Consider the following 12,229-nt stretch of genomic DNA (forward strand, 5'->3'; position numbering starts at 1 on the left):
CACTGCCTCCACCGTCAATAAAGGTACTGATGGTCTCCACGTTGATGTTGCCTCCGAAATCTGAAAGAAGCACCAGACTCGGTGACCCAGACGGCCCCTCTGACATTTGAGCGGGGGAGAGTGGCCCACAGACTAGCCACAGTCCATCCCAGAACAGCCCTCTAGAGGCCCAGAACGAGAAAGACATTTACCACAGATGCCCGTCTTCCCAAAGTGAAGATCCAACAGTAACAACTTGAATTCATAAACTTTTAACTTACAGAAGTATGGACGATATAGTCAAACACCTACCAATTACAGATGTCAAGTTACTTACATACGTTTGGAGTCACGTTCAAAATATATGTTTAGAAGTGCTGCGTTTTCTCAGCTACATTTCATGATACAACTTCATTCAAACTCCTCACCTGCACCTTTCACATGAGTATCTCTGTCTTCGCCAGAGTCACTTTGGGCTAACACAGTTTTCCAGAGCCCATCAATTTCACTTCCGTCTCAACTGAGACAGAGTGCCCCTGGGTCTGAGGACGACGCGGTCACAAGTACTCATTTGCCAACACGCACGGTTTTTTCCTGTTAACCCTACAGATTTAGATCCATGAGAGACAGAACCAGTTTGTAGACTGCTTTTATTAAAGCGATCACCAAAAAGGCTCAACTTCCAACGTTTGTACTTATGAGATGATCTTTGTTTTGTCAATCAGTCCGGTCAGGTGACTATCACAAGCATCCAGAACTGGACCAAGAGTCTTCCCCAAAGTACACCCTGAGGTTCAACGTAAAGTAATGGAGGGAATGCTCAGGAATTCGTGTAGTGCATGCAGAGAAGGCAAAAAAGGGACAAAGGCGGGAGGGGGAAGCTATTATATAAAGGTCAGTCAGGGAAGACCTGGGCAAGTAGCATTTGAGGTGTGAGAGTGACCCAGGCAGCACGGGGGGCGTTAAGGATGACAGGTACGAGGTCCCCAAGGCAGGTGAGCCTGTCCCAGCAAGGAGCCCAGTGTGGCCGAGCCGGAGTAGGGAGGGGGGAGCAAAAGCACACGTGGCCGTGCTGAAGCAGGAGGGGCAGCTCACAGGGCTTTACAGGCCCCGTGAGGTTGGCCATAAAGAGGAGCCGCTGGAGGTTTTGAGCACGACCCCAACATGCCCCGATTTACAGTTTTAAAGAACAATTCTGGCAGCTGGGTGGAGAATCGGGTACAGGGGACCAGGGTGGAAGCACAGCAGTGGATTAGAAGGCCACCGTGATAATCGGGGCAGTGAGGAACAGAGGGGGGGGGGGGGAGGGGGGGGGGGGGCGAGGGAGGTGGGAGACGGGGTGGGCTTACACTCCTGAAGGCACAGTCAGCAGGGCCTGTGACAGGCCGGATATGGGGACAGAGAGAGAGGGGTGCTAAGGACAACCCCAAGATCTCTGGCCCAAGCAACTGGAAGGACGAAAGTGCCATGTGCGGAGACTGGATACGGAAGTCTGTCCATTACACATCCATTACCAGTCGGAAATGAGTCCGTAATAGGACTTCGTGAAGATGCAACTGTGAGAATGGCCCTGTTTTCTGAGAGGTAATTTTGAGAGAAAGACAAAAAAGCAACTTCCCTTACCTTCAGGCACAGACAGAACATCTTATATCTGGGGACTTTACCTACATCCAGAAGGCCATCTATCCACCCACCCACAGAGAGGCCTACAGAGAGGCCAGGCAGAGTCTTAGACAATTTCAAAAGCAGCTCCTGGTAGAATACAGTAGACAGTGGTTCCCAACCAGGGGCAATTTTGCCCCGAAGGGCCATGTCTGGAGATGCTGCTAAGCATCTTACAGTGCACAAGACAGCCCCCTACAAAGAATTATCCAGTCCGAAATGTCAAGAAGTGCCACTGTTGAGAAATCCTTCTAAAGAGGAAAAGAACCCAGACTGTAAGAGATACCTGGGCTTGAATCTAGGCAATTCTGCCTTCCTGAGCTCATGTGCCCATCTATAAAATAGAACCCTGTTTTTTCAGGATCATTCTTCCGTGACCATCACTGCATGTGACTTGAGAGCCTCCTAATCCCCGAGCTGGCGAGGAACCCAGGGATACACGGAGAAGGACGCCAGCGTTCTCACACCCAAGAGGGCTAACAGAGATTACAGTATCACAGAAGGGCCCTCAGAGCCAGGGCCAAACTCTTACACCGAACCCCCCTGCCTCCACCAGCACACGTAAGCCTGTGGGGCCTACCCTGATAGGGGCAGAAAGGGTAGGACAGTGATGTGCGGCAGGGCTTTAAACAACACTAAATCTCAGAGAGACTTCTTGCCTTTCCAACGATTTTCTAAGCTTGCTCCATCAAAGAGAATATCTTAGTTTGATACTGATCTTAACACTTCTTTAACATTTGCTAATTGCCTTTATAGTTCCTTCCACTGAAAGGTAAGGATCCTGGTTTTCCATTTTTAGTAGTGCTATTGAGTTCACTACTAGCTTCCTTTTTAAATGATGTTACAGTTTGTTGTTTTTTTCTTTTTTTAAAGGGTCAATGTAAAGAAAGCGTTAGGTAATTATTAACAGGTGATATGGAATACAGTAAAAATCAGGAAGGAGGTACGGAAATGACTAAGATTTGAGAAACACTGTTTAGGCTCTCTGACCTTCCCAAAGCGTGAGCCTAGCTCAGCCTCCCCCCGACCTGTCTGACCACAGCTTCCTTCCGTCTCCTGACATCCCCATCCATCTGAGCACAACTTGTAGGCTGTCACAGGAATACCGAAGTAGCACTTGGATAATCTGGTGAAGATATGCATTCTGTTCCACAACCAGCCCTCCACTAGGCCCTGCACATACCCAGCCAGCCTCAAATAGGGGGTTGGGCTAGATTATGGCTCATGTTCTTTTTCAACTCTGAAACTGAATCCTTCTGAATTCATAGAATCAACCATCAGGAGGCTTCTGTAGGCAAACTATATTAATAGCATGCCACTTCCCCTATCCACACAGGCCAACCCAGGCTGGGGGGGGGCTCTCCATCTTTCTATCAGGCCCTTTATAAGGAAACCCCTTCCCAGAGTAGCAGGGCCTGCTGTTCCATGGTCTGTGCAACACTTGACCCCACAACCCTCAGCTGTGTCTTTAAGAAAGGACGTTCCCTCCCCGGCCCAGGTTAGAAGTGAACATTTTCCTCCTCCCTGGCAGCAGCAGTGCCAGGGCTGGTGACCCATGCCATGACCCAGAAAATGCACAAGACCCAGAAGAAAGCGATCGATCGTGGGCCTTGAAGCCCAGTTCTGGGAGCGACGCGCAGCACTTACCTTCCACCGAAGGGGAGAAGATGATGAGATTGTCATAGAGGAACTCCCCGTACTTAATGAGGGACAGGCTGGGGTCATCTGCGGTCTTGAACGTGAGTTCAAAAGCCCTGTCTGGACGAGAAGAAAACAGGGCGCTGAGGCAGACGGCACGCCAGGGGAAACCACCACTGCAAGGGTCACGACCGCCCCCGCAAGCGAGAGGCCAGAGCTCGCAGCTCCCTCGTGGAAAACCAGTAGGAGGGAGGGTGGTCGCTGCCCTCGGGCTCGGGAGCCTTTCCAACCCGACTGTCCCCCACCACCCCCTCGGGTCCCGGTCTCACCCTTCAGGCTTCGGAAGAAAAGCGAGTGCGTCTCCCGCAGGTTGAGGTTGTCCAGCAGCACTAAGGTGCGGGGACCGCTAGCGCAGACCGGGCCAAGCAAGGGCAGCAGCAGCCACAGGAGAGACCAAGCGCGGGCCGCGGAGCCGGGCTCCATTTTGCGCTTCCTGCCGAGAACCCAGGCACCCGGGTACCGGAAGTGCCCCGTCTACGCTGCCCAATCGCAGATCGTGGACTTAGAGTAACACCTGAAAACGATCCGGGTAGGCTGTGGCCGGGGGTTCCGAGCCGCTGCTGCGCGGGAGAAGAGCGGGTTAGCACCACCGGAAGTGCCCCGGTTGGAGGCGGGCTCTCTGAATCCTATTGGCGGAAGGGGCGTGAGGTTCCGCCCCCCCCAAAGGAAAAGGCTCAATCCTAGAAAGACAGCTCTGCGACCGCAGCCAATCAACAAGGCCGAGCGCCCTTAGGCTCCGCCCAGGCCGGACTCCCGCCGGGAGCCCAGGTCCCGCCTCCTCATCAGGCGGGCTTGTCCCTTACGGGACCTGGAGAGGTGGTGGCCAATTGGAACCACCTCCTCGATGCTCCCTGGCTGTGTCATCACTGGCCCAGGGCAGACTCAGGACTAGAAACCAGACCCCATCTCCATCTCCAGGGAGGAAAGGGTTGGAAAACTAAGATCAGGGCTAGGATACTTTGAATCTCCTGTCACTAATGGACCCAGCGGCCTGGGGACGGGCCTGACCTACCAGGCCTGGTGGCCCATGCTGGAGGCAGCTGGAGAGGCGGCGAACTGGCTTCCCGATGAAAACGCTGTAGCTGGGTTCATTTCTCAGCTCCGCCTCTCACCACCCCTGCTGCTGGTGCATTTCACTTCTCTCCGGGCCACTTTCCTAGGCTGGAAATAGAAATAATAGCGAGGCTCAGCCCTCCCACTTACCTGCGTGCCTTTGGAAAAGCTGAGCTCGCGGGAGCTCAGGGGCAGGTTTTGAAGCACTTCGTGCCGAGTGTGGCTCAGCCTCCCCTCAGTAATGCTAGCTTCTAAATTGATGGGGGGGGGGGGGTGCACCTGGCTCACCTCAGCCCCACCACGGGTCTAAGTAAAAGCAGCTCCAAGGCTGGGTCCCAACCACAATCCTGGGGCAAATAGCGACGGTGGAGACAGAAGGCAGCTGTTCTTTTCTGACCTTTCACACTTGCCCACCCAAAAGAATGTGGGGGCAAAAGTCAGAACCTCCCTCCCTCCATCTCCTTAACTGAATCTACCTCCTCTCCTTCTCCGGCTGGTTCCACTGAGAGTTAAGCCTCACCCCCACCCTGGGCGTCCCAGCCCTCCTACCCTTCTGCATACAATGCCACATCAGTTCACCTTGAACTCAGATCTGATGATGCCTGTAGGTGGCTTAGGAGTCCCACTGCTCAGGGTCACCCAGGGCTCCTCACGCTCAGGTCTCCACTGAAACTGAACTCAGCAACCTCCTTCTCCGGCTCTGCTCAGAACTATCCATGCGGTAAGTCTCCAACCTTTAACACACTCCGCTTCCTCACTTGCCTTTGCGCACACGGCAACCACTCCCACCCCGGCCATTCCCTTCTTAAGCCTCCCAGGCTTTTATGGTAGCTCCGCCCTTCACTAGGACGCTTTTCCCCCCATAAAGCCCTGACCTTTCTTCCTCTCAATGGTGTACCGCAGCCTGCCTCTGGTTAAACTCATCTCCGGTTACCAGAGCACCTTCCACCCCAGCTTCTCCAGGGCATGAGCTCCTTCGCCCAGGCACGTGGCTTGTGGGACCCACCACGCTAATTAGTGCAAAATATGGAGGAGAACGAACGAGGGGGACTAACGCAGAGCACCTGCTATGTACCAGGAACCTCACACGTGATCTCGTTTCACCTTCACGATACCCCTGGGAGGCAGGTGTTCCCCCTCTCACAGATGGGGCCCAGAGTGCAGTGAGGCCCATCTTCAACCCAAAGCCAAGACTCTTCCCTGAGATTGTGGGGCCCTCCCGCAGGGCAGGCCTGGGATACAATGAGCAAAGGGAGGGGTGTATCCTCAGCCACTGGGGCGGCCTGGGTTCATTTCTGGCCACGTCAGGGCATCCGGTTCCAGCACAGCCCCTGAGGACTGTCAAAACGTGGCCTTCTTCTGGGTTTCGGCAAGACACCACCTCTGGTTTCCAAAACAAGGTCTCTGCTCTCCCGAGTCACGGATCCTCTGAGACTCTAATGACAGTTCGGATGCTCTCCCCAGAAAAACGTGCTTGTAGTCATGAGTGCGGGGAGTTGCAGAAGCCCTGGAGCCCGTTTGTTTTAAAAGGCATCAGGTAGTTAAGAAACCCTGCTCCAGGGGCACCTGGGTGGCTCAGTTGGTTAAGCGTCTGACCCTTGATTTTGGCTCAGGTCGTGATCTCGCAGCTCCCAGTGAGTTTGAGCCCCACGTCAGGCTCTCCACTGACAGTGTGGAGGCTGCTTGGGATTCTCTCTGCCTCTCCCCTGCTCTCTCTCTCAAAAATAAATAAATAAACTTAAAAAAAAAATTTTTTTTTTTAAAAGAAAGAAAGAAACCCTGCTCCAGAAAGAGCTTCCCTGTGAAGGCCAGGCCGCAGTGGCAGGAGGGGCCCCGGTGACACTGTCAGAGGGTCGGGGAAGGGGAGCTCATCGGTAAAAGGCAGTTTATTGGGGCAGCTTCATGCGGGGCAGCGTCCTCTAGGCCACAGACCGGCCGGGAGAGGGCAGCGTGGCACAGCTGCCCCAGGACTCCCGTGCCCATGCTGCCCAGCTTCCCCCCAGGAAGGCAAGGGGAGGAGGCACCATCGTCCATCTCCAACACACTGTGCTTGATCCATGCGGAAGTGGCTCCCCACTCTGTCGGGGCTGCTGGTGAAAGCCTTGAGGTTTCTGAGCCCATCGAGGCACGGAGGAACACCGGCAGGCTGTGGCAGGTGGCAGGCAGAACACTGGTGAGGCGTGGACAGCCCGAGCGCACCTCTGCAGGGGTGGCCCAGCCTCCCAAGTGCTCATGGTCTGGGCAGAGGAGGCTCTCTGGGTAACAGGGAAGGGAAAGCTCTTCCCAGGGCAAGGGGCCCCCTGGGCTCCCGGACACCGTGGGGGCAGGTGGGAGGAGGCCTGGCTGGGGCTGCCCTGGGAGGGCCTGGCAGTCTCCGGGAAGCTCAAAGGCAGGGCAGCAGCAGGAGGCCAAGTTCACAGAGGCTCACTGCCGAAGCTGCTTTTGCTTTTCTTACGCTTGACCTTGGTGAAGGGGATGTCGAGGGACTCGAGGCGGAAGGGCCGGGGCTGGGGCATTTCGGGGGCCTGGGTGGGCACGATGGCCGCAGTGTTGTTGAGTGGGGAGCTGAGGCCGGGGGGAGAGCTGTGATGCGCTGTGGAGAAGGGGGCAGAGGAGCAGGTAAGTCAGGGGTACGGAGAGGGGGAGCCCTGCCCGCTCCACCCAGCCGGAGGCCTGGTCCCACAGCTGGGCCCCCAAAAGGCTTTGGACCAGGAGTGTGGAGTTTTAAAGGCTCAGATCGAGGCAACTTGGGACTCGAGCCAGACAAGCCTGCGTTCAGAGCCCAACTTTGGGGAGCGACTTCTCCCAGAGCCTCAGTTTCCTCATCTGCAACATGGACACAATGCCGGGTCCTCGACTGATGTTCATTTGTCTCCTGTGCCATTTTCCCCTCCTGTTCCTCAACTCTGCTGGATTCCACCTCTTCAGTAGTCTCAGTGTAGGACTGAGATTTGCTTTTCATTGATATTTTATTAGAAACTCTGTGGTCTTTGATTTTGGTTTTAGAAATGAAAGAACGAAGTGATTTGCAATTCTTGCTTTTAAAAGTGTTTCACCTCGGTGGCCCTGCCTGCCCCCTTTGGCTCAATGGGAGAAAGCCACCACACCGGCATCTGCAGAAGCCAGTGAGCAGCTGAGCCAGACCCGTGCGACACGTGCCAGGGCACCGAGCCGCGTGTCACAGGCCTGCTGGGCATCGGGGGAGGCACCAAACACGGCAGCGGTCCGCCGAGAGATGAAGGGGGACAGGAAGAGGGAGGCTGTGCGTTGAGCACGTACTACGTGCCAGGCCCGGGGCTGGGCTGCTTGCCCACCTCATTTCACCTAAGCCCCGAGAAGTAGGTATACCCAACTCAGTGCACAGCTGAGGAAACTGAGGCTCAGAGATGGGAAGGGGTTTTTAACCCGGGCCTGACGTCACTCCACCCATCACGCGACTCCCAGTCGGCAGAGGACCAGGAAGGGCTCTCTCGGGGAGCGGCTGGAGGACAAGAGGGGGGCGGGGCACTCACCGAGGCTCTTCATGAGATCCATGCTGAGGATCTGGCTGGCTCGCTTGGACCGGAAGTAGTTACTGGCAATGTTTTCACTGTCGCTGCGACTGAGCATCAGCTTGTAGCGGTCTTCCTCCTGCCGAGATTCCAGATCCTTGTGGGTCAAGACCCCTTGTTTGTATAGTTCTTACCTCTGCAGGCCCGGGGGGCTGGGGGCTGCCCTGAGCCTCACTGCCCACACTCCTGGGGTGGGGTCCAGGCAGCTCAGGCCAGGAGAGCCACAGCTCCAGCCAGAGCTACCCAACCCCCCTTCCTTGGTATGCTCTTGGTATGCGTATGCCCTTGCCTTGTTCTCCGTCAGGGGCAAGGGCAATGCCATAGCCCCAACCCATCTCGGCACATTCACAGAACAGGTAATACAGTACTCAGCCCATGGTCCCAACCTCTTATCATCAAGGACTGTGATTTGTCACCACTGTAGTGGACTTGTTTTCCTCAGCCTGAATCTCCTCCTTCAAGGACTACCCTTCTCCCCTTTGGCATGGTCCTGCTGAGGCGATCCTTCAGAGCACTGTAATACCACCGCTCCCTCTTGTCCACCCCCTTGCTGCACAACTGGCCATGTGACCCAGACTGAACCAGTCACAGAAATACATCTTCCAGGGGCGCTGGGTGGCTCAGTCGGTTGAGCATCCAACGTCAGCTCAGGTCATGATCTCACGGTTCGTGGGTTCGAGCTCCACATCGGGCTCTGTGCTGACAGCTCAGAGCCTGAAGCCTGCTTGGGATTCCGTGTCTCCCTCTCTTTCTGCCCCTCCACCTGCTCACACTCTCTCTCTCTCTCAAAAATGAAATAAACATTGGGGCGCCTGAGTGTCTCAGTCAGTTAAGCATCCGACTTCAGCTCAGGTCATGATCTCCCGATTCGTGGGTTCAAGCCCCACGTCAGGCTCTGTGCTGACGGCTCAGAGCCTGGAGCCTGCTTGGGATTCCGTGTCTCCCTCTCTCTCTGCCTCTCCCCCATTCATGCTCTGTCTCTCTCTCTCTCTCTCTCTCTCAAAAATAAACATTTAAATTTTTTTTTAAAAAAATAAATAAAATAAATGTTAAATTTTTTTTTTTTTTTTAAAGAAGAGGAAATACATTTTCCAGGGGCACCTGGGTGTCTCAGTCAGTTAAGCATCCAACTCTTGATTTCGGCTCAGGTCACGATCTCCAGTTCGTGGGTTCAAGCCCCATGTCAGGCTCTGTGCTGACAGCAGGGAGCCTGCTTGGGATTCTCTGCCTCCCTCTCTTTCTGCCCCTCCCCCGCTCACACTCTGTCTCTCTCTCTCTCAAAAATAAAGATTTAAAAAAATTTTTTTAATAAAAAATTTTTTTTTTCTGGACATAGTCATTGGTCTAAGAGCAGGCCCCTCACCCAGGCCGACTGATCAGAATCTTCCCACAAGTGTTGGTTAAGATGTGGTAAGAGACTGGGTCTCTTCCTCTTGGATCACCAATCGCCAGTGGCCACCTTTCCTGCCACGTAGCCAAAGCCTGCCTGAGTCTGAAGCTAACGTAACGAGGGAAGCAGAACCAAGAGGTGGGGAAACACACAGAAAAGTGTGGTGCTTCACAGGGAAGTTTTCTGACCTCTGCTTTGAGGAGGTACATTTCTGTTGTCATGCAAAACGTGGGAGATATGAGAATGAAGTGACTTTAGAATCCCAATTACTGTGCCATAAATCCCTGAGGGCCCTTTGGTCCAAAGACACCAGCAAGGGTCCAGGGAACCAGAATGTACTGCCTGGCCTCTGGGATTGAAGACAAAGCTTCTGTCCTTCACCAGCAGGAGGGGCTGCCTCCTACTTTCCCTTTGGCCATAAGGGCTTTGAATGAGGGCCAGAGGCGGTGCAGGGTCTGGGCACCAGAATTACATAGAAAGGATCCAGGCTCAGACTCCTGCGTAGGCCCTTTTTTTTTTTTTTTTTTTTTTAACACTGCAGCACTTTTTCCCCACACAGTGACATGTTGCTGGGGCCTAATGTTCTCCACGTGACAGTAGAAAACTAAAATTTGTCATCTCTTAAAGAATTGAGAATTGTGTACAAAAGCATAAATTAAAAGCATGAATAAATCTACAGTTGTGAATGCAAACCATTTTCCAACTCAAGGCAATTAACAACCCTTGGTGTTCTGCCAGGAAAACATCAGGTAAGAAAGGAAAGTGGGTCCTAAGGCTCAGACCTTCCCAAACCCTGTCAGACCAGCAAGACAGAAATGACCACTGGTCCAGGACTCCTGCCAGCCTCCAGCGAAATCCTGGGACAGGCAGCTCTCAACACATTAATACCCTGCACGGATCAAGAACTTCATGGTAGGGGTGCCCGGGTGGCTAAGTTGGTTGAGTGTCCGACTTCGGCTCAGGTCACGATCTCGCCGTTCGAGTCCCTTGTCAGGATCTGTGCTGACAGTTTGGAGCCTGGAGCTGCTTTGGATTCTGTGTCTCCCTCTCTCTCAAAATTAAATAAACTTTGAAAAAAAATTAAAAGAGAAAAAAGAACCTCATGGTCTAGGGGCACCTGGGTGGTTCAGTCGGTCGAGCGTCCGACTTCGGCTCAGGTCGTGATCTCACAGCTCGTGAGTTCGAGCCCCGCGTCGGGCTCTGTGCTGACCGCTCGGAGCCCGGAGCCTGCTTCAGAGGCTGTGTCTCCGTCTCTCTCTGCCCCTCCCCCACTCGTGCTCTGTCTTTGTCTCTCTCTCTCTCAAAAATAAATAAACATTTAAAAAAAAAAGGAAAAAGAAATTCATGGACTCGCCGATTCCCAAACCAATGGATTTCTCTTCCATAAGCAGTTTCTCCACCTCGGCCACAAAGTGACTGAGATGCATGTACCAAGGGTTTAAATCAAAGATATGTACGTGGCACTGAACATATACCAGTGGAACAGTTAACCTGGACACAAGGTCAAGATCAGCAACAAGCTCTACAATCCAGCGATGATACCAGATCCAAGGACCAAAGAAGCAGCCCAGTGCCCTATAGAAACGCTCACCCACTGCACGGTGGGGACGAAGCCCCGCCAGCTCCCCACGCCTCGCCCCCTCTCACAGAGGCCTTACCATGCCTGCTTCACCGTTGTCTGCGGCAGAGGTTTTGCGGACGACCTTGTTCTGTGGCCCTGTTGGAACTGCTATGAGAAACAAAAGCCCAAGTCACTGCTGCCTGGTCTGAGTGCCAGAGGGACAGGGTGGGTGGCAACAGGTCCCCGAGCTGGCAGGTCAGGACTGGCTCAGGCCTGGGACCGGGGGAGTACACTTCCCAGCCCGAACCAAGGGATGACTTTGGGAAACAGACAATGGGACGGCTCAGATGTCAAAGCAGCCATTCCCCTGCTTCTAACAGCACAGCAGGCTGGTGGGGGCAGGGGGAACCCCGGGAAGTGGAGCTGGCTGGCCTTCGGGCAGGGGTAGCGTCAGTGCCATCCATAAACATCAGGGATGCGGGACCTAAACGAACATTCTCTTGACGGCGGGAGGCCCACTGGGGGCCCCAGGGGACATAAGACTCTGCTGCTCCCTAAGTGCTCCCAGACTCATCAGAGGTGGAGGGGCCTTCCAGACCCCCAGCCCCTCCTTTGTGAAGATCAGGGACCAAGGCCCAGAGACAAACAGTGACCTTCATAAAGTCACACAGGAAGTCAGTGGCAAAAGCAGAAGGTGAGCCAGGCCTGGAACTCTGAACGGCCCGGTCCTATCCCCGGTCCTACAACTCCCTGCTCTGCCTGGGACTCTGGCTAAGTCACTCACTCTGAGATTCCATCTCCCGAAATGTAAAATCTTTGTCCTCCATGGGGTTGCTAGGGGATAATGCTGGGGGACGATCATGACAGTGGTAGAATGTACCACGGGGGCGCCTGGGTGGCTCAGTCGGTTAAGCCTCCGACTCCAGCTCAGGTCATGATCTCACAGTCCGTGAGTTCAAGCCCCGTGTCGGGCTCTGTGCTGACAGTGTGGAGCCTGGAGCCCACTTCCAGTTCTGTGTCTCTCCCTCTCTCTGCCCCTCCCCTGCTCACATTCTTTCTCTCTCTTTCTCAAAAATAAATAAACATTTTACAAAAATGTACGGTGCACTTGGCACGTGCCGGGCATGGCGCTAAGGGTTTTATGGGCATTAACGCGTGTTAAGCCACCCAGCAATGTCTACGGAAGGTGCGGTCACTAATCCCCATTTCACAGACGAGGACACTGAGTCCCAAAGGGGTCACACGGGGCGTGGTGGAACCCGAATTCCAACCCACACGACTTCTCCCTCAGGCCCCCCCCTCGCTTTGGAGCCCGGAGCCCCGGGCCTGCTGCGC

General features: G+C 54.3%; 2 protein-coding genes across 2 annotated transcripts in view; both read right to left on the bottom strand.

Moving 5' to 3' along the window:
• Positions 1-6: 6 nt before the first annotated feature.
• Positions 7-3,900, bottom strand: LOC125917348 (dolichyl-diphosphooligosaccharide--protein glycosyltransferase 48 kDa subunit-like; the record flags this gene model as incomplete). The annotated part of the gene is made up of 3 exons (XM_049623574.1): positions 3,609-3,900; positions 3,289-3,399; positions 7-60 (listed from the first exon to the last, which is right to left on the bottom strand). Coding segments are annotated over exons 1-3 (319 nt in total), but the record flags the coding sequence as incomplete, so codon positions are not given.
• Positions 3,901-6,260: 2,360 nt separating this feature from the next.
• The window catches only part of LOC125917349 (kinesin-like protein KIF17), a gene marked incomplete at its 5' end in the record, with an annotated part of 28,160 nt that continues 22,191 nt past the window's right edge, over positions 6,261-12,229 (bottom strand). Inside the window, 3 exons of the mRNA XM_049623575.1 lie at positions 6,261-6,985; positions 7,905-8,022; positions 10,992-11,062. Of these exons, the coding sequence (XP_049479532.1) occupies positions 6,807-6,985; positions 7,905-8,022; positions 10,992-11,062 (368 nt within the window). The remainder of the gene's footprint in view (positions 6,986-7,904; positions 8,023-10,991; positions 11,063-12,229) is intronic.

Source organism: Panthera uncia, unplaced genomic scaffold, assembly GCF_023721935.1.
Source record: "Panthera uncia isolate 11264 unplaced genomic scaffold, Puncia_PCG_1.0 HiC_scaffold_1735, whole genome shotgun sequence".
Taxonomy (NCBI): Eukaryota; Metazoa; Chordata; class Mammalia; order Carnivora; family Felidae; genus Panthera; species Panthera uncia.